The sequence below is a fragment of the Cyprinus carpio genome, chromosome B10, assembly GCF_018340385.1.
Source record: "Cyprinus carpio isolate SPL01 chromosome B10, ASM1834038v1, whole genome shotgun sequence".
In the NCBI taxonomy this organism is placed as follows: Eukaryota; Metazoa; Chordata; class Actinopteri; order Cypriniformes; family Cyprinidae; genus Cyprinus; species Cyprinus carpio.
The window spans coordinates 22,093,326-22,114,840 of record NC_056606.1 but is presented as its reverse complement, the minus strand read 5'-3'; the positions used below and the strand labels follow the sequence as shown (position 1 = coordinate 22,114,840).

General features: G+C 34.5%; 1 protein-coding gene across 1 annotated transcript in view; it reads left to right on the top strand.

Annotated features, from left to right (window-relative positions):
• LOC109097889 (ras-specific guanine nucleotide-releasing factor 2-like) overlaps positions 1-21,515 on the top strand; it is a 34,162-nt gene that overhangs the window by 11,344 nt on the left and 1,303 nt on the right. Inside the window, 22 exon segments of the mRNA XM_042732042.1 lie at positions 49-158; positions 879-997; positions 2,502-2,662; positions 4,822-4,888; positions 5,013-5,149; positions 5,797-5,879; positions 6,573-6,821; positions 8,453-8,545; positions 10,034-10,437; positions 12,271-12,396; positions 13,274-13,363; positions 13,505-13,611; positions 15,034-15,146; positions 16,289-16,349; positions 16,437-16,540; positions 16,644-16,728; positions 17,709-17,906; positions 18,689-18,768; positions 18,844-18,961; positions 19,064-19,132; positions 19,471-19,616; positions 20,884-21,001. Of these exon segments, the coding sequence (XP_042587976.1) occupies positions 49-158; positions 879-997; positions 2,502-2,662; positions 4,822-4,888; positions 5,013-5,149; positions 5,797-5,879; positions 6,573-6,821; positions 8,453-8,545; positions 10,034-10,437; positions 12,271-12,396; positions 13,274-13,363; positions 13,505-13,611; positions 15,034-15,146; positions 16,289-16,349; positions 16,437-16,540; positions 16,644-16,728; positions 17,709-17,906; positions 18,689-18,768; positions 18,844-18,961; positions 19,064-19,132; positions 19,471-19,616; positions 20,884-21,001 (2,838 nt within the window).

Here is a 21,515-nt window from a genome sequence, read left to right as displayed (position 1 = left end):
TCCATTGTGTAAAAATGAGTACTTGTGTATTTGAATTGTTACTATTAGATCCCGCGGTACATCATCACCCTTCATGAGCTCCTCGCCCACACGCCTCATGAACATGTGGAGCGCAAGAGTCTGGAATTTGCCAAATCCAAACTTGAGGAACTGTCCAAGTAAGTGAAAGCTTAGAAATAAAGATGAGATGGTCTCTTCAGTCCAGTATTTTGGCTATAAAGCACCAGAACATAAAAAATATAACAAAGAACTAGAGAATTAAAAGTTGAAAAAACATTATTTGTTCTAATTGGAACCTTTATTTTTGAGAGTGAAGATTTTAAATGTTATTTATATAAGTTATAGTCAAAATTATAATAAAAAATAAAAAAAAAAAATAAAAGAAACAAATAATAATAAAAAAAAACAATATTTAAAAAAATTTCATATACATAAAAAAATAATACATAGTATAATATATAAGTATATAATTTATTCTTTAAAGATATACATTTACTATAAAAACAAATCTTTTGTTTGTTTTAAAATAAAATTAAAAGTATAAACTTTTTTAATTGCTGTTTTCTCTCTTAATTCTTCTTAAAATCATCCTAAAAGCAGCCATACACTTCTGTGAAATTATATTAGATTGTATCCACTAAACATGTGGTTATTCTAAGATGAAACTCTCATATCAAACAGCCCCATTAGTGTAAGTGCCTTCTCTATGGAAAAAGTGATGCTTTTAAATGCAAACATTCATGTGACCAAGGCATTGATCACGCTTTCTCATGTCATGGTTCACTGTCGTCCAACTCACATTTCTGCCAAACACCTTCAAATCTCTTTATTGTATACACTGAGATGATACAGCTGTGTGTGTGTGTGTTTATTCTCAGAATGATGCACGATGAAGTGAGTGACACAGAAAACATCCGTAAGAATCTGGCCATCGAGCGAATGATCGTGGAGGGCTGTGATATTCTGCTGGACACCAGTCAGACGTTTGTCCGGCAGGGTGAGATGCGGTTCATTACAGTCACGTGAATGGAGCGGCGGGGTGTTCGATTGCAGGACACTTCCTCTTCAAATTATTTTCTACCCCAATACTTCATGAAGTGAATTCCTTCCTGTTTGTTCTGCTTTTCTACAACATTGCAAGTGCCATTTTCTAGCAGCTGATCCAAATGAACTATTTTTGTTTGTTTGTTTGTTTTATTTATTTGATGATTTGATTGATTTAAATGATTAAATATTCCTGACCTATTTATCATGTTGCAGCAAGAAAAATAATTTTTATGGGTCAGATGTGTACTTTTAAATGTACCTAAGTTCAATTTTAAAAAAATAATAATATAAATCTTTAAAAAAAAAAAAAATGTTTGAAATGATAAAAATTAAATAATTAAAAAGAATATGTTGTTGATATATGATAAAAATTACAATAAGGCATTATGATAAACTGTAAATAATATAAAAATAATAAATAAAATTAAATCAATATTAATAATTTATTTAAAATAATTAATAATTAATTAAAATAATAAATATAATTTAATTAATAATAATTTCTTTAATAATAATTAATATTAATTTTAATTAATTAATATTTGTTTGTAATACAAACAAAAATATTTTATTTTAAAAATAAAACTATTTAATATAAATATATATTATTTTTATATATGGTAAAAATAAAAATTTTAATTGTTTTAAAATATTATTTCTTTATTTAAAAAAGTGACAAATACAAAAGCTTATATACAAACAAAAATAATATTTTATTTGTGTAAAAATAATCTTTTTTTTTTTTTTTTTAAACACATATGTGACAACATATTTTGTTTTTTTTTTTAAAAGCAAATACATTGTAACCACATATGTCTTAAGTCGCTAGGGTATATTTGTAGCCATAGCCAAAATACATTGTATGGGTCAAAATTATGGATTTTTCTTTTATGGCAAAAATCATTAGGATATTAAGTAAAGATCATGTTCCATGAAGATATTTTGTAAATTTCCTACTGTAAATATATCAAAACTTAATTTTTGATTAGTAATATGCATTGCTAAGAACTTCATTTGGACTTCAAAGGTGATTGGAAAAATCATTTATTTAGCTTTCAGATGATGTATAAATCCTGACCCTTATAACTGGTTTTGTGGTCCAGGGTCACATATGTATTATTTGTTTGTTGTATATTATTATTGTTTCTTTATTTAAAACAAAAGTTGACCGGCTTAACTGGAGTCAGTCAGTAGTTTAGTATGATTACGAGTGTGTGACTGTTTCTGCTCCACCCAAACACTGATCTCATTCAGCTCTGCTCCACACTGACAGCAAGGTGTGAAATGTGCTCTAATGAAATCTAATGTGCCATTTTAATGCATCTTGTCTCATAGAAAAGTGTCTCTGGATGAGACAGCGCTGCCCTCTCTCCCTGAAACACTGTCTTTAATGTTCTCCTTCCTCTGGATAATGAGTTGATGTGTGTGTGTGTGTGTGTGTGTGTTTGCTGTAGGCTCTCTGATTCAGCTGCCCTCCGTGGAGAAGGGTAAACTGAGTAAGGTGCGTCTGGGCTCGCTGTCGCTCAGGAAAGAAGCCGAACGCCTGTGTTTCCTGTTCACCAAACACTTCCTCATCTGCACACGCACCTCCGGCGGCAAACTGCACCTGCTCAAAGTGAGTCGAGTCCATCTGAAGATAATAACAGCTCAGCAATACAAAGAATCAAAGTGATACTTCTAGCTTCTTAAAGGGATAGTTCACCCAAAAATGAAAATCCTTTGATTAATTACTCACCCTCATGTCGTTCCAAACCCGAAAGACCTTCCTTCATCCTTGCAACACAAATTAGGATATTTTTGATGGAATCTGAGAGATCTCTGACTAAATTTCTATTCTGAAGATGAACGAAGATCTTACGGGTTTGGAACGACACGAGTAATTAAAAATAATAATAATAATATATATATATATATTATATATATATATGAAGAGTTTGGTTCCAAACGCTATAAATCCAAAATTGTTAAATTGAGAAAAAAGGCATTTTTCTTTCCCAAAACGACTGTTTGTATGAAAACTGTTATTTTCCTGTTTCAAACTGTAATATATCATTATGAGTTTGTAATAACATAAAAAAATCAAATCCATATTTTGATTTTAAAACATTTATTAAACAAAGAAATTTTTTTTTCTCCCAAAATGCAATATATCCATTTTTGTTCATTTTTTTCCCCAAAATTGCTACAAATCCATTTCATCAACAAAAAACTCACTTTTCTGTATGAAATTGCAAAGACATAACAATAAATAACAGTAGAGAGTGTCGAAGTTTTTTACAAGATCGTCAGCTGTCAGTTTGTCGGCATGACAAAAGTTTTTGATTCACGTGTGAGAACAAGCAAAACCGCCGGGTATTTTGCCACCCGCCTGAGTTTCTTGCCTCTCTTTCTGACTTCCCTTTCGTGGTTGTCTTTTGACGGCTTCCACTTCTTTCCCCACAGACGACACGACCACTGGCTCCTCAATACCCATCAAAGTTATTCATTTTAGTAGCCTATATAAAAACTTAAAAGTCTGAGGCGAGTGTTTACCGGCGTCTACTGACAGGGTGCCGCCATGACAGTTTGCGTCATGGAATGGTGCGCGGTGATTGGTCGAATGGAACTGTAGGGTTTTTGCGGAAAAACAGGAATGGCGTTATTTGTCTCTGTTTGAGAAAAAAGGGAAGAAACATGGCAGCGAAACACGGCGGTATATCGCGTTTTGTTAAAAACTGATTATCGAACTTTGAATAGAGAGTCAATGGGGAGCTTGTTTTGGCGGTAACTCGATCGTTTTTTCAAAATTGGCGTTTATCGCGTTTGGAACCAAACCCTTCATATAGATTATATATATATATATATATATATATATTATATATATATATATATACATGCACACTGTATGTGTATGTGTATATATATATATATATATATATATATATATATATATATATATATAATTTTAAATGTATAAAATGTAAAATATTTAACTATTATTTAAATCATTTTATTTAAATCATTTTATTTTATGTATAAAATTTAAAATAATTAACTATTATTTAAACTATCTTATTTATTTAAAAATAAAATGTAATATAAATTTGAAAGCAAATATCTTTTTTTAATATTAAATATAATTATTATTTCTTTATTTAAAATTAAAATAATAATTATATTTGTTTAAAATGTACTTTATAATAATAAGTGTATTAAATATGCATGATTTATTTAAACATTTTATTTTCTGAATTATTATATTCTTATTTTAAATGTGTGTATATATATATATATATATATATATATATATATATATATATATATATATATATATATATCATATATGTAATAATATATATATATAATATATATATATATATATATATATAATATATATATATATATATATATATGTAGAATGTTAATATATATTATCAAAATTTTGTTATTTTAATTATTTTTTTAATAACTATTATTTTAAATTAATATTATTTCTTTATTGTAAATTAATCAAAAATAAAAATACGCACCTTTTCAAAGTGCATTGAGTCACCCTGAGAATAACACCGCCTCAAAAATTACAAATATAAATTTCGTTCACCCTAAAATATTCTCATCAATTAATCACCGACCGTCATGTTGTTCCCACCCCACTTTGTTTTATGTACAGTATTGGTCACTGTTCACCTTTGTTGAAAAGAGCAGTTCAGACATCTGGGTGAATTTTTACTTTAACTGTTTCATGCAAAAGCATAAAATAACTATAATAAAAGTACCTTTCTTCAAAAACCACAGCAGGGAGGCAGGTTGTCTCTGATAGAGTGCACGCTTATCGAGGAGCTGGATGCCAATGATGAAGACTGTAAGTCTGACGCCAAACCAACCGTCTGTACTACTTTATTGCTACCATTAAACCTAGTAATACCAACACAAAGCTAACTATTAATGAAGTAAATAGAGTGAGTTTTGATTTCCAATCTCCTCAGATAATGCTGCTGGTCAGGGACTCAATCATCTGGAGTTTAAAATAGTGGTTGAACCTGCTGATGGTCCATCGTTTGCAGTCATTCTGCTCGCTCCGTCTCGACAGGAGAAAGCATCCTGGACCAGCGACGTGAGCCAGGTACAATCTGCACAATACATGCAACACGCTTATTCACACCTTTTGTATCTGTAGAACAAATCTTTTTCTATGAATATCACAGCTCATATGAAACAAAAATGCATGCACAAGAATTAAAGTTTATTCAAGCTCAGAAATGTAGAGATTCAATCAAACCCGAAGAACAGAAGTTCATGTGTTGTAGCTAGAAAGCAAGATGCATGAAATGCACAAGAGTGGGAAGTTTCCATTATATTTGCATAGACATAAATAGTTTCTCTGACTTTTACGGTAAGGTTTTTGCATAATATTTTTAGTATGAACTGTCTAGTATAGACTTTGCCCTAGGGATGAACTGGTATGCAAATTTTGGCTTAATATTGGTATCTGTTTTGGTCTTTTTGTTTATTTAAATATCTATAATTTTATGTGCTTCAGATGAACTGTCATCTTATAAAAACAATTTGAGTAGGAGAAATAAGCCCTTATATTATATGCTAGCAGTATCAGCCTAATCAGACAAATTCTGATCATTTACAATGCTAATATTAGCTGATAATGATTGTGCACCCCATGTTTGTTTATTTAGACTCCTGTTACTGTTGCTAGAATGTGAGAGTGAAGTCGCTGCATTCTGGTTTTCTTTTCTCTATTTTTATGCCATTTAGTGCATTGACAACATTCGCTGCAATGGCTTGATGACCAGCGTGTTTGAGGACAACTCCAAAGTCAGCGTGCCTCACATGATCAAGTAAAACACAAGCACTCCAGTTTTTTTATTTATTTTTATTTTATTTTAAGTAATTGTAGTGCTTCAGCTTTATTCCATTTCTAATTGTATTTTTTTTATTTAAATTCAGATTCATTTATTATGCAAATAGAAATACATACATATATTTGTTATAAAAGCATAAATATTTTGTTTATTTTACAATAATAATGTATGCATTTAACATAAATATGCTTTATTTTAAATTAATATTTATTTACATTTAGAAACACACACACGTAATAAAAAAACATAAAATGTATTTTTTGTTTTAATTATTTAAAATAGACATTTTTAACATTTTTATTTAAATACAGTAAATACATATTTATTTTAAATCAATTGTTTATTTATTTAAAAATGACAAATATCAAAACAAATATTTATTATAAAATATGAATATTTTATTTGGTTTAAAATAGAAATCTATGTATTTAAAGTGTTTTTTAATAAAACTTTTTTTCATTTAGCTGCCAAGATATTATTTCTAAATTCCATTTAACTTTAAGACTCTTATCTAATATTTAGATTTTATTTCATTTCAGCATAATTCCAATTAACATTTAATTAATTAGTTAATAGTTTTAGTTTTAATTTTACTTTACAGACTCAAAACACAGACTTAATCCCGATGAGTTCACTGTAAATAGTTAATTTGCTCGTTCGTGTCTGCAGGTCTGACACCCGACTGCACAAAGACGATGTGGACATCTGCTTCAGTAAGACGCTGAACTCCTGCAAGGTGCCACAGATCCGTTACGCCAGCGTGGAGAGACTCCTGGAACGACTGACCGACCTGCGCTTCCTGTCCATCGACTTCCTCAACACCTTCCTCCACACCTACCGCATCTTCACCACCGCTGCTGTCGTGATGGACAAACTGGCTGATATCTACAAGAAACCCTTCACGTCTATACCTGTCAGGTTAGAGTCACTAGCTTCTGTCGCTCTAGCTCTTTCTCCAGTGCAAAGGTTAGAGTATCTGTCACTCTACCAATTTTTTTGATTTTTTTTTCCTCCAGTGCAAAGGAAGTGCAAAAATGATTGATTTGATCATTGTTTTGACTGTCACACATTTAAAACAAGCTCTTCATTCTCCACTCAACACCATTAATAATTTTAAACACTTAAATACCCCCAACCCATCACCCTCCAAAAAATTTGCCAAAAAAGACCACCAGCCACCGCTAGCGATTTTGATGATTATCACTAAAATTTAATGGCCTACAGTATATTTTGCTGTATGAATATTTGAATATGCAATGCACCAAAATAGAGATCAAAGCCTCTTCTTTTAAACAAGAAAATCCTTTTTATTTTAGCTTAAAGCATTCTTTTTTATCAACACTTAAATATAGGTAGGTTTCATAAAAATTTATAATTTTGAGCAAAAAGGTGAGAAAATAAAATTTTTATCAATAACTACATATGAATAATATTCAGTATGATTATCAAAGCATAAATCCAGTAAATCGCTTCCATCAACACCTCCAAAGCTTGCACAGCCATATATCACTTCCTGGATCATCATGTTACTCTTTAACATTATGCAGTTTTCATTTATATGCTGTCTATTGCTTATGATCACATTATTTATCATATGCATCTGTTTACATAAGAGATCGCTCATTTCTCCTTCCTGTTCATGTGTGTTTTTGTTCGGGAGGTTTTGTACTCGTTCACAGGATGTGTAATAGCGCCCCCGGGTGTATAACAGTGAAAACACAAAAAGCTGTAAAAACTCATCAATGACGAGATAACTCATCAGTGGTGGGGAGAGAGTTATTCTGAAGTTCATTTTGATTATGTACATTGCCATTGAAAGGTTTTTAAAAAAAAATTTTTTTTAAAGAAATTGATACTTTTACTCAGCAAAGGTGCATTAAACTTATCAAAAAATGGCAGGTATTTACAATGTTTTCTAATAATAGTAATTATGATTATCAAATAATTATATTTTTATTTCAAATTGGAGAAATGGCTGCTGAAAAAAATTAAAATTCTATTGAAAAACATGACAGAAAATAATGGGAATCAAAATGTATATTACAATAAAAAACTGTCATTTTAAATTGCAAGAATATTTCATAATATGTCTTGTAGTCATTTTCTTTTAAGAATCTTGGAAAACAAAGTCTTACTGATCACAAACTATTCAGTTTATCTTTTAATGATTTCATTAATTAATCAGTGCAAATACAAATGAGATTTTCTGCATTTTACTAAAAACAAATTAGCAAATTCAAACATGCAAATTGAAGGAGTCAAAAATGAAAAAAGCAAATGCAATCCTCCAGTATGTGTGCAAGAAAGGTTTAAAATGTAAACATTATTAGGTAAAATGCAGATAAAATGATTTTCTTTATTTATGGATTTTTATTGATCAGTACAATAAACAAAACCAGCATTACTTTTACAGTACACTAAAAGATGCATACAAATGTTAAGGTTTGGCGTCATCTGTGTCTTTAGAATACAGACCACAGAACTCACTCTGTTCCCTCGATCCTCTGCTTCCCACAATCCTCCTGTTCCTCCCTCACTGTCACCCGCAGGGCTCAGTATCATTCGTCCGACCGTTTGTCCATCGCCTCCATCTGTCCAGACTACAGCCTGAAGATCACAAGGCTTGCGCTGGACCAGTCCAAGTAACTAATCGCTCATCTCTCCCTCTGTCTCTTTTTGTTTAACATGTTTGTGGACTTTATTTTCTCTCATGTCCATTTTATTTTATCAGTTAATCAGGTTTGTTGTCATAATTTAGTTTTTCATGATCATTTCTCAACGTCTTTATGATCCGTGGAGCTATACAAATTGTATTTGCTACTGTACCTTTAAGACTTATATATGTACCGTATTTTTCGGACTATAAGTCGCACCTGAGTATAAGTCGCATCAGTCCAAAAATACGTCATGACGAGGAAAAAAACACATATAAGTCGCATTGGACTATGTCGCATTTATTTAGAACCAAGAACCAAGAGAAAACATTACCGTCTACAGCCGCGAGAGGATGGATGGATGGAGGGTGGGTTGGTGGATGGATGGATGGATGGATGGATGGCTGGAGGGTGGGTTGGTGGATGGATGGATAGATGGATGAAGGGTGGGTTGGTGGATGGATGGATGGATGGATAGAAGGGTGGGTTGGTGGATGGATGGATGGATGGATGAAGGGTGGGTTGGTGGGTGGATGGATGGATGGATGAAGGGTGGGTTGGTGGGTGGATGGATGGATGGATGAAGGGTGGGTTGGTGGTTGGATGGATGGATGAAGGGTGGGTTGGTGGGTGGGTGGATGGATGAAGGGTGGGTTGGTGGGTGGGTGGATGGATGAAGGGTGGGTTGGTGGATGGATGGACGGATGTTTGAAGGGTGGGTTGGTGGGTGGATGGATGGATGGAGGGTGGGGTTGGTGGGTGGGTGGATGGATGAAGGGTGGGTTGGTGGGTGGATAGATGGATGGATGGAGGGTGGGTTGGTGGATGGATGGATGGATGGATGAAGGGTGGGTTGGTGGATGGATGGATGGATGAAGGGTGGGTTGGTGGATGGATGGATGAAGGGTGGGTTGGTGGATGGATGGATGAAGGGTGGGTTGGTGGATGGATGGATGGATGAAGGGTGGGTTGGTGGGTGGATAGATGGATGGAGGGTGTGGTTGGTGGATGGAAGGGTGGGTTGGTGGGTGGGTGGATGGATGAAGGGTGGGTTGGTGGGTGGATAGATGGATGGAGGGTGGGTTGGTGGATGGATGGACGGATGAAGGGTGGGTTGGTGGATGGATGGACGGATGAAGGGTGGGTTGGTGGATGGATGGACGGATGAAGGGTGGGTTGGTGGATGGATGGATGGATGGATGAAGGGTGGGTTGGTGGGTTGATGGATGGATGGATGAAGGGTGGGTTGGTGGATGGATGGATGAAGGGTGGGTTGGTGGGTGGATGGATGGATGAAGGGTGGGTTGGTGGGTGGATAGATGGATGAAGGGTGGGTTGATGGGTGGATGGATGGATGGATAGATATACAGACAGACAGAACGATAGATAGATGGATAAATGGATGGATGGTGGGTGGATAGATAGATATTTGCAGTGCATTTATTCACTTGTTTCCATCTTATGCTGATGGTTTAGGTCCCTCGAGCTTTTCTTCGCCACCAACCAAGGCCCCTGGAGCGGAGAGCACCTGAACAACAAATCCCCCCGTCTGTCTCGCAAGTTCTCCTCTCCTCCGCCCGTCTCCATCCCCTCGCGCACCTCTTCCCCCATCCACTCGCGGAAGCTGTCCCTCAGCTCTCTTTTGAGTTGTAAGGGTGGAGCTCTGGACCTGTCGACGGCCACTTCTTCTGCGGCCAGCAGCCCGACGTCTCCCTACACCCCTGGCATCGCCTCCCCTCCACCCACCTGCACCAGGGCCCCTCTGGACCTCAGCCGGGGCCCCAGCTCCCCTGAGCTCAGCCCCTCCACCCCAGAGGAGAGCGGGGAGCTGCCGCGTATAGATGCCTTCTGTGGGAAGCTGCGACGGAGTATTCGACGAGGTGAGAGTCAGAAGGCAAATTCACTTCATACTGGATAGAAAATAAGATGTATGAATAGATAGACTGACAGAAAGTTAGATAGATGCTCTATGTGCACAAAAGCATTGGGACACCTGACCATTACACCCACAGGGATTTAATGACATTGCGTTCTAAATACATAAATATTAATATGGAGTTGGTCTCCTTTCTTCAGCTGTTCTGGAAAGGCTTTCCGTAACATTTTGGAGTGTTTCTGTGGGATTTTTTGCCCATTCATCCATGGACTCAGTAGCTCAGTAAATAAAGCATTGTGTTTTAATCTTGGAGACCTGAGTTTGAATCCCACTATTGGGTCAGTTGTTGCCTAATAGTTAGAGGGTCTGGTTTGTAACCCAAAGGTCGCAGGTTTGATTCTTATTACTGGGAGGAAATATATGAGGAATAAACACAACAGCATTTTGTGTACAAGCCACATCACAAAAGCATTCGTGAGTAGGGCTGCACGATGTGTCGTTTAAGCATTGATATCGCGATGTACGAATCCACGATAGTCACATCGCAGGATGTAGGCTGTCGTAGTTGATCCGTTATTCATTAACCGTACGGGCCAGCTGCTCCCCAGCCCTTGACGAATGTGATTCGCGGATTAATTGCACAGCTTAACCATCATAGAGTGAAAGTTCATCATTTGCATGTGTTTTTAAGTCCTGTCAGTTTAACAGGGAGCATATAAGAACGAGCAGAGAGAGAGAGAGAGCGAGAGAGAGAGAGAGCGAGAGAGCCCCGGCCGTGCGCGCGCGTGCTCACCTTCACCGTCTTCAAACAACACGAGCGCTGTCTTGCTCTCTCTCCCTCGCGCATATTAATCAAAATCTACTGACACGATGGTGTCGAACAAAAAAAGAAAAAAAAACCTTTCCAGTGATGAAATGTTTTCTGTGTTGTCAAATCTTGTGCGATATCCTAAACTGTCGAGATAATTACACAACGCGTGCCGTACACGTCTGATTCGCGAACTAATGATTCCTTTGAACCGATTCAGTTTAATGAATGGTTTAAACAACTGACCTGTCCAACACTGAACTCACGAGACGTCTGAATTCGTGTATAAAAAAAATCTGTAACACTTTACAATAATGTTCTATTTATTAAACTATTTAACTACATTATTTAACATTTACTATTACTAAACTGCACTTCTACAACATTGTTAATTTCAACATTTAGGCTATAGCCTTCATTGTTGTAATCAAAAGTTGTACAGTATTTGTTAACATAGTTAATGCACTGTGAAGTAGTAACATTACCAAACAATGAACAGCTGTGTTTTAGATAAACTAAGATAAACAAAGATTAATAAATATAGTAACAAAAGTATTGCTCGTGGTAAGTGCATGTTAGTTAATATGTTAACAATTCAAACCATATCCTGAAGTTACAAACAAATAATTTACTCTAATTTAAATAATACTCTGATGTTTAAATCATTTAAAATGAGAATGTAAGTGTGCTCACCCCATTTTTGTTTGTAAGAAAAAATTAGATTAGAGTTCATATCGCAATATATATAGCGCAGAAAAATAAAATATCGCAATGTCATTTTTTTCCAATATCGTGCAGCCCTATTCGTGAGGTCAGGCAATGATGTTGGACAAGAAGGCCTGGTTCACAATCTCCATTCCAGTTCATCCCAAAGGTGTTTATTGGGGTTGAGGTTAGGGCTATGTATGGGTCCGTCATTTCTTCCACATCAAACCATTCCATCCACTCCATTTTTCCCCAAGTGTTTGAAAAAGCAGACTTTATGGCTGACTTTATGGCATGACTGATGTTGTATGATGTTCATGACAGCTGTACTGGAGTCAGTATCCTTGGATAAGTTTATTCCCGAGACACCCACGTCCAGTGATTCAGGAGACATGTCCCCATGCCGTTCACCGTCCACCCCGCGACACCTCCGCTACCGACCACCTACAGGTACTGCTCTCTCACTCTTATATTTTCATTGATAGTTTTAGCGCACTGTAAGCATTAGGTTATGAAATATACATATTGTACACTTCTTAAACAAAAAACATAACGCTGAAGTTAGTCAATGTTTCCTAAACCAAGTTCATAATTTTTAAAACCAAATTAAAATAGGGTTTTTTATACTTTACCTTTACCAGTCAAATGTTTGGACACGCTTGACTGGAATATATTTAATTTTATCATGACAAAAAATATATTTTTTCTTTTTTAATTAAATTTTGATTTCATTCTTTTTTTATTTTTAAATGCATTAAAGTCCGGCAAATTAACTTCTTCAGTACTGTTTAAAAAGCATCCCAAAATGCACCTCATGAAGTTGGATTATTTTATTAAAAATAAATACTCTGCATTGATTGGGAAAAAGGATTAAATAATACATTCCCAGCTAACAAAAATATGTTCTAAAAATGATAGACAGATGTTCCCAATAAGTTCTCCGAACATTCATAATGTACAGTTTTTTTTTATAAACCCATTTTTTTCTTGTTAAAGGAAAATTCCATTTTATAATTTTGCAAATATTACTTTTGAATGTTCCCTGAACATTCCGAAATGTAACATTTAAAAAAAACGTTTGACAAACTTCCAACTAAAATGTTTAGAAGAAACACCTTCAATGAAGGATGTACTGTATAAAGAATATTTTTGTGCTAAAGTTTTGAGAACATTTGAACAAACATTCTATTAACATTACTGAAAGAATGTTTGTTCGTACCTTTTAAAGAGAACATTGCCAGAATGTTAGCCAAAAGTTATGAGAGCGTTCCCTGTTAGCTGGATTAAACTCGTATTTCAATTGTTTTCTCTACTCGTGTCCTCATAGGTCAGTCTCCCGATGGCTCCCGCTGTGCCGTGTCCCCCACGTCCGCCTTCGCTATCGCCACCGCCGCAGCTGGACACAGCAGCCCGCAAGGTTAGAGACACTGATGGGGTCGGACAGCTGCCCTCGCCACTGAAACACATCTCCCATCGGGTCTTTGTTGAGTCATGACACGGCTCTGGTGAGGCTTTCTCATCCTCATCTAACAGAAATCTCCTACTGTCTCTCATTCAGGATTTATCAACCCTGAGAAATCCTATGACAAGGAGTTCCTCGTCCGCAGGGCCGCCACCAACAGGGTGCTTAACGTCCTGCGTCACTGGGTTTCCAAACACTCGCAGGTTTGTTGACTTTGCATAATTTTCAGCCTGTTCTTTTGTTCCTGATGTCCTGCCCTTGAGTGATTTATCAGTCATAATGGAGACACATCTTGCAAGGAGGATGTAAGACACTACAGGTGAACAGGGTAAAATCTTAACTCATAGATATCACCATACTTTTTCATCAGTTGTTTTGTATTAGAAGTTTTGATGTTGCTGCAACGTTGCAAATGATGCATTATCTAATTAAACAAGCACTAAATTATATTTCCAGAACATGAATCTGAACATTGGATAAAGCCAGGTTCAAATTTCTTGTTTCATTTTGTTGACATAAGAAACGTTTTAGCCGAGGGGATTTTGGATTTCTATTTTTAAAAATTTTATAATATTTAAAAAGATAGTTATCTCACCATAAATCAGAAAGTACTGGCATCAGACAGAAAAAATAAATTTTCACCATATTTTGGAAATAAAATTTTGATGATGTATCAGGCAAATCATGTTTGAACAAACTCCTCTGTAAAAGCTTTCAGAACATAGTTATGAATAAAACCGTATGCGTTATAAAATATATACATACACAAATAGATAAAGTGTAATAAAATAAACACTTAAATGTGTATATTGGATGTTTTCTTTCCTCTATTCTGAAGACTGACATATGAAAGCTTGTCAGCCACAGAATTAAAAAAAGTTTTAAAAGTTAATTTTATCTCACAATTATGACTTATTTAATTAAGAATTAAAAGTATTCTAAGATATAAGGAAAAGTCAAAATTGTGAGAGAAAAACACATAATTGAGAGAAAAGAATTATGAGATTTAAAAAACAATTGTGAGACTTGTGATATATAAACTCACAATTGCAGGAGAAAATGTCAGAATTGTGAGCTAAAAAGTTTTTCAATTTTTTTTTATTCCACAGTGGAAACAAGCATCCATAAGACGTGTCATCAAAGCAAAGTAAAATTGACCTGAAAAACTGTGGTTTGCCTGTGGATGAAAAAACAAACGTCTATATATACAATGTTTAATATTTACACAAGTCAAATTAACCCAAAACAAATAAATAAATAAACCCAAGTGAAGTCATTCACACAGTCATTTTAAATTCTAATATTTCACAAGATTACTGTGTTTACTGTATTTTTGGTCAAACAAATGCAGTCTTAGTGATTTCTTTCAAAAATAAATCTTAATGACCCCAAACTTTTGAACAACAGTTACATTAAATTAAACCTGTGTATGCACACAAACACCATTTCTGAGTCAAATTTGTACAAATCCATGAATCTGGGTTTACTTGCTCAGAGGACAAAAAAAGATTGCCTGATGTTCATGTCCTTTCTTCAGCAGTAATGGTTGGGTTGGTCCTGTTTACGTTGGTGGAGTGCATGAATTCATCCTCCCTGAAGCACTGTGTTTGTTTTTGTCTGTGCAGGACTTTGAGATGAACGCAGAGCTGTTGACGGCTGTGATCGCTCTGCTGGAGGAGGTGCTGCGAGATCCAGATCTTCTGCCGCAGGAGAGGAAGGCCGCAGCTAACATACTGAGGTGACGCCCACTCCACTGGAGAACACGTTATCTGTCAGTCAGACTGCATTTGTGTGCTTCAGCTGCACGAGTGAGAAATCTTTACAAATCTGAGAGAATTAGTTTGATAATGATGTCAGTTTTTTTTCATCTACACTAGCATTCAAACGTTTAAGGTCGGTAAGGTTGAATTTATTTGTTCAAAAATGCGATAAAAACTGTAACATTGTGAAATATTATTACAATTTAAAATAAACTGTTTTCTATGTGAATATATTTAAAAATGTAATTTATTCCTGTGATGCAAAGGTGAATTTTCAGCATCATTACTTCAAATGTCACATGAATGATCCTTCAGAAATCATTCTAATATGCTCATTTGATTATTATCAATGCTGAAACATTTACTATTTGTTACCCTGGACCACAAAACTAGTCATGACTAGCATTTGTATATTTGTAGCAATAGCAAAAAATACACTGTATGGGTACAAATTATTGATTTTTCTTTTATGCCACAAATCATTAGGATATTAATTAAAAATCATGTTCCATAAGGAAATTTTGTAACTTTCCTACGGTAAATATATCAAAACTTCATTTTTGATTAGTAATATGCATTGCTAAGAACTTCATTTGAACAACTTTAAAGGTTTTTTTCTCAATATTTAGATTTTTTTTGCACCCTCAGATTCCAGATTTTCAAATAGTTGTATCTCAGCCAAATATTGTCCTATCATAACAAATGATATTCAGCTTTCAGATGATGCATAAATCTCAATTTTAAAAAAAAGAGACCCTTATGGCTGGTTTTGTGGTCCAGGGTCACCTTTTTGTGGAAACCACGACACACTTTTCCTTTTTTTTTTTTTTTTTTCAGGATTATTTAATGAATAGAAAGTTGAGAAGAACAGCATTTATTTGAAATGGAATCTTGGAATATTATAAATGTCTTTACTATCACTTTTGCAGACTAAAAATACTAATTTCTTAAAAAAAAAAAAAAAAAGTTTTTACACCCAGATTTGGGGTGAAATCTATGCAGTTTTGTTAAATGGATTTAAATAGTAACATGCGCATTAAATGGGTAAAAAAATACATAATTTTGAAATGTTCATTTTTAGTTGACCTACTCTTTTAATCATTTATATATCTTTCCTCAGTGCACTTTCTCAAGAAGAGCAAGATGATTCACAGCTGAAGATTGAGGACATTGTGCACATGGTTAGTGTGACTGCAGCACTGAAGTCTCTCTGATTTGTGTGTATAGATGTCATTTATTCATTCAGTGTAATTCTGTGTGTTCTCCAGTCCGACTGTCCAAGAGTCGAATGCTTTGAGTCGCTGTCAGTGATGGAACTAGCAGAACAAATCACTCTACTGGACCATATTGTGTTCTGGAATATTCCATATGAGTGAGTGTATCACTGTACTTTAGAGTGCTTTATTCTTAAATGGTTGCTGATTAACTATTTAGTAGCATTGCATGATGTTTAATAGAGATGTTTTACTTTCCAGGGAGTTTCTTGGTCAAGGCTGGATGAAAACAGACAAAAACGAAAGGACTCCATACATTATGAAGACCAGTCAGCACTTCAATGATGTGGGCAAAAATGATAAACTATAAACATATTATTAGTAGTAGTAGTAGTAGTAAATTAATAAATAAATTAATTAATATTTGATCATTCTAATAACAAAATGCACTATGCTTGACTATACAGTTATTTAATTAAACTGCAGTCTTTGATTAGATAATCACAATAAACACAATCACAATTATTATGGTGCCCCTTTTATTTTAATTTTACATTTAATATAATGGTAACACTTTATAATAAGGTTTCATTTGTTAGCATTAGTTAACAACACTAGTAAACAAGCAATGAACAAAGCATCTGTTAATGTTAATTTAAACATTTACTAAAAAAAATTTAAAATCAAAGTGAACTAACATGAACAAACAATGAAGAATTGTACTTTTATTAACTAACATTATTAAAGATTAATGATTAGTGTAAATGTATAAATATTGCTCATTGTTGGTTGATGTTTGCCAATGCATTAACTAGTGTTAACAATTTGGACCTTGATTTGGAAATGTTATGTTTGTATGCATGCATGTATTTTATTATTATTTTTTTTTTTAATTAATAGCCAAATATATTGCATTTACAAGAGTACATATAACCAAACATGTCAGGGGTAGATCTACATGTGAATATATACAACAAAAAAACATTGACATTAAAAAGCTGCTAAGTTCTTATTGCTTTTAAGTTTTTACTTTTGGATATTTTTCAAATATATTTCAATATCAGTTTTAAATCATTCAAAGATTGACATTTTTTCATTCCAGTGAACTTTATGAATATAATAACAAGCAATTATAACAATTAAATCAAATAAAAATACAATCTTGACATCACCATCAATCTACTAAACAAGAATCCTAGCTTTTCTTTTTAAATCTGTTCACTCCCAAAATAATAATTATTATTTAAAAAAATACACTTTTGTAACTGTAAATCTCTAATGTGATGTGAGCGAGTCAATGTAACTTCTTAATCATTTTCTGAACAGATGAGTAATCTGGTAGCGTCTCAGATCATGGCTCATGCAGACGTGAGCTCCAGAGCCGCATGCATTGAGAAGTGGCTGGCCGTGGCTGATATATGCCGCTGTCTCAACAACTACAACGGCGTGTTAGAGATCACATCCGCACTGAACCGCAGCGCCATCTACAGGCTAAAGAAAACATGGGCCAAGGTTTGCAAACAGGTGAGTCCAAAAAAGCCTCACAGATTCCATAGGATTGTAAAATAGGGTGGCCATACGCCCTTCTAATTTGCTTAAATGTCTGGGTTTTAACTTTGTTTTTTTGTACTAACATGCTCTCTACAGTCCTCATACATTATATGAATGTCTATTTGCTTTGCTTTGCTTTGATTGTTCTCTGTAGATTCTGCCTCCTCGTGCCCCGCGATTGGTCGATTTTGTACAATGCCTGCATGCTATTGGTCAAACTAGGGATGCATGATAATAGTTAAATGATTAATTACGATTATTTTGCTCAAAAATATAATCATGATTGTTGTCATTTTTACCTTTCATTAGAATTATTGCACTTTCACATAAGCACAAATTAAAAGAATATCAACTCGAACGAGAACGAGAAGCCATGAGAAAGAAAACAGACTGGCTGTACTACATTTTATTTGAGCTGAATATCTCAGTAGAGATTGCTAAACTCTAACTTATTTGTTTGCTGGTGTTTTCAGATCATCCACGCTTTTTATTTCATAATGTAGAGAGATGAAGTGTGCATGGTTGCCAGATTGGGGCAATTTATCAATTTCTGACAAAATATTGGAGGATTTAAACTCTTGAAATCTGGCAACCGCAGCCATGAAAGATTAAAATATGATTCATTATGAAGGCCTTCAATCTTTAAAAACCCCCTGAACATATACAAGAAAAAGATCATTTATGGTCACCCTATGTAAGCAAACAGTTTTTGTGATTTTTTTTAACCATGTGGGTGGAATTTTGTTAATTATCAGACCAAGGCACTTATGGACCGACTGCAGAAGATAGTTTCATCTGAAGGGAGGTTTAAGAACCTGAGGGAAACCCTGAAAAAGTAAGTAGTTTGTTAGATTTGCACAGAATATATACACTCTGTGATTTTATACTTAGTGGCGTATTTAATCAGCAGCTGTAACCCTCCGTGTGTGCCCTATCTGGGCATGTACCTGACGGATTTGGCGTTTATCGAGGAGGGAACGCCCAACTTCACAGAGGAGGGTCTCGTCAACTTCTCTAAAATGAGGATGGTATTTAAACAATTCTTCAGCTTGTGGTGTTTGTGGGACGTCGAATCTCAGGATTTCAAAAAACATCAGTGAACCTCTCTTCAAATGTGTTGTTTTTCACAGATCTCACACATAATACGAGAGATCCGACAGTTTCAGCAGGCGCCCTACAGGATTGATCTGCAACCCAAGGTACTGTCTGAACGGATAGTGATATTATGGATATATTATCTATAATAAGTAGATAAAGAATTGCTTTAGGCGAAGTGGACATTTCAAGACAGAAGCTTATTGCTTTTAAAAAAAAGACTTTTAAAAGACTTTTAAAAAAAGTCTAAACTATCAATCAGATGACAGAAGGCGTGGAGTAGATTGAGTGTGACAGCTTTAACAGCAAAGTTTTGATCATGTTGAACATTTGGAAACCTTAGAAATTTACATATCAGATATGATACAGTAGCCTTATGTTTAAAAAACAGACTTTGTAGTTGGTTCTCGATTTATGTAACGTATCGCTGTTTTTCTCTCAGGTAACACAGTTTCTCCTCGACAAGACTCTAGTAATGGACGAGGACACACTTTATGAATTATCTCTTAAGATTGAGCCAAGAAACAAACACTTCAAACTAAACCTGATGAAAAAATCTTTTTTTTTTTTTTTTTGCTGTAAACTCAGGTTTAAATGTGCCTTTTTTAAATATTATGTACAGTTATAATATTTCATAGTGCATATTTCTAGCATGATGCATTTTAATAACAATTTGATAATCTCTCTTTTTACCTGAATGCACAATATCAGTTCCATTTTTAAAGCTGTATCATTCCTTTACTATAATGAGAATTTGTATGCATACAAACATATGTTCAGATATCAAAAATGTGTGTGATTGATGTTCGCTGGTCCAATTTTTACAAGCAAGTTGATCTGCCCGCATGTATAACAATCATGTCAGTACTTTGATCCACTGGAGTTCGCTGAAATGTCAAAACTCAACCAAGCATGTTTACGGTTTACCAAAAGAAATATATTTTTACATTTGTTATTATTAGGTGAAATCTGTTTACACAGCATGTTGCAACGAGGCTGCAGTTGCTCATTTAGCATGTTTCTGTTTGTAGAAATGTTTTGATATTTTGCTATGAATCTGTAACTTTTTGAGTAACAAAAGCAGATTCGAAGCATTTATTAAATATATTCTACACTTCAGAAATACTGTGATGGTATCATGATACAGTGATGGGAATACCGAGGTACTTTTGTACTGATTTATTACCATATCTGTGTACTATGGTATTATACACCATGATACTCCATACTATGTTATGTGCAGAAAATATACTTTCTGGCTGATGCAGAAGGTTTATTGTTGATTTTGATATCAGCAGGAAATCATTCACTAGTACAGTTTTTGGTTGTTTTCATAAAGTTTACTCCACCCAGCTTTATCTGACAGTATTTCAATTTTACACAAATGTTTTAAGTGGGCATTTAAGTCTGTTTTTGTACAAAGAGAAATAGTTGTTTAATTCAAACATAGATTCAGCAGAGTGTCCTGTTTATTTAATTGGGTATATATTCATTTATTTGAACTTTTTCCATGAAAACTTAGATATTGTAAACATACAGTAAATAATGCTGTTGACTCATGCACACTTTCTAAAGAAGGGCCTTTTCCATTAGTGATTTCACATCTTTTTCAGTCAGTGACATAAATGTGCTGTACATTTATCCTTGATGTAGCTGTAACCTTTGAAATAAAATTTGTCTTATCTTCTGTATAGTTTGTTTTGCATTATGCATTCAAAAGATGAAATAACCCATAGAAAAAGATCATTTGTATAATCAACATATGTTTTTATCATTCTGGCTAGCTAGCTTGCTGCCTGTCTGTGCAAGTTACTTGATAATGGGATAATTATTGTGATTTAAATAAGTATTATAGTATTCCACCCACGACTGATGATGGACACTGCCATATTAGCAGAGACCCCGCCCTGAGTGAGCCGCACACAATCCCTCATGTTTATCTTCAAGCAAGAGCATTTAATATCAGCGTTCAAGTAAGAAATGTCTTCTAATTATAACTACAAAAATTATTCATTCAAAAGCAGTGAGTGATTTTCTGCTTTTATTTTATTGTTTGGGTCATATTAACACCGTAGACAGCTACAAGTAACTGTATATTTCGCTGCTGTCATTGGGGACACCTGAGACTTATATTACATCTTGTAAAAGAGGCACAATAGGTGCCCTTTAAAGAGCTGGTAGTGGTTATATTTAAAGGGGTCATATAATGCGATTTTAAGTTTTCCTTTCTCTTTGGAGTGTTACAAGCTGTTTATGAATAGATAAGATCCCTAAAGTTGCAAAGACTAAAATCTCAAACCCAAAGAGATATTCTTTATAAAAGTTAAGAGTCAACCACGCCCTCCTAAAACGCCTCGTTTGAACACGCCCCCACATGTCTACGTCACTATGTGGGAAGATTTGCATAACGCCACCCAAATGTTCACGCAAAGAAAGAAGGCGTAACTTTGATTCTCGCTGTTGCCGCTGCCGCCATGTTGTGGAGAC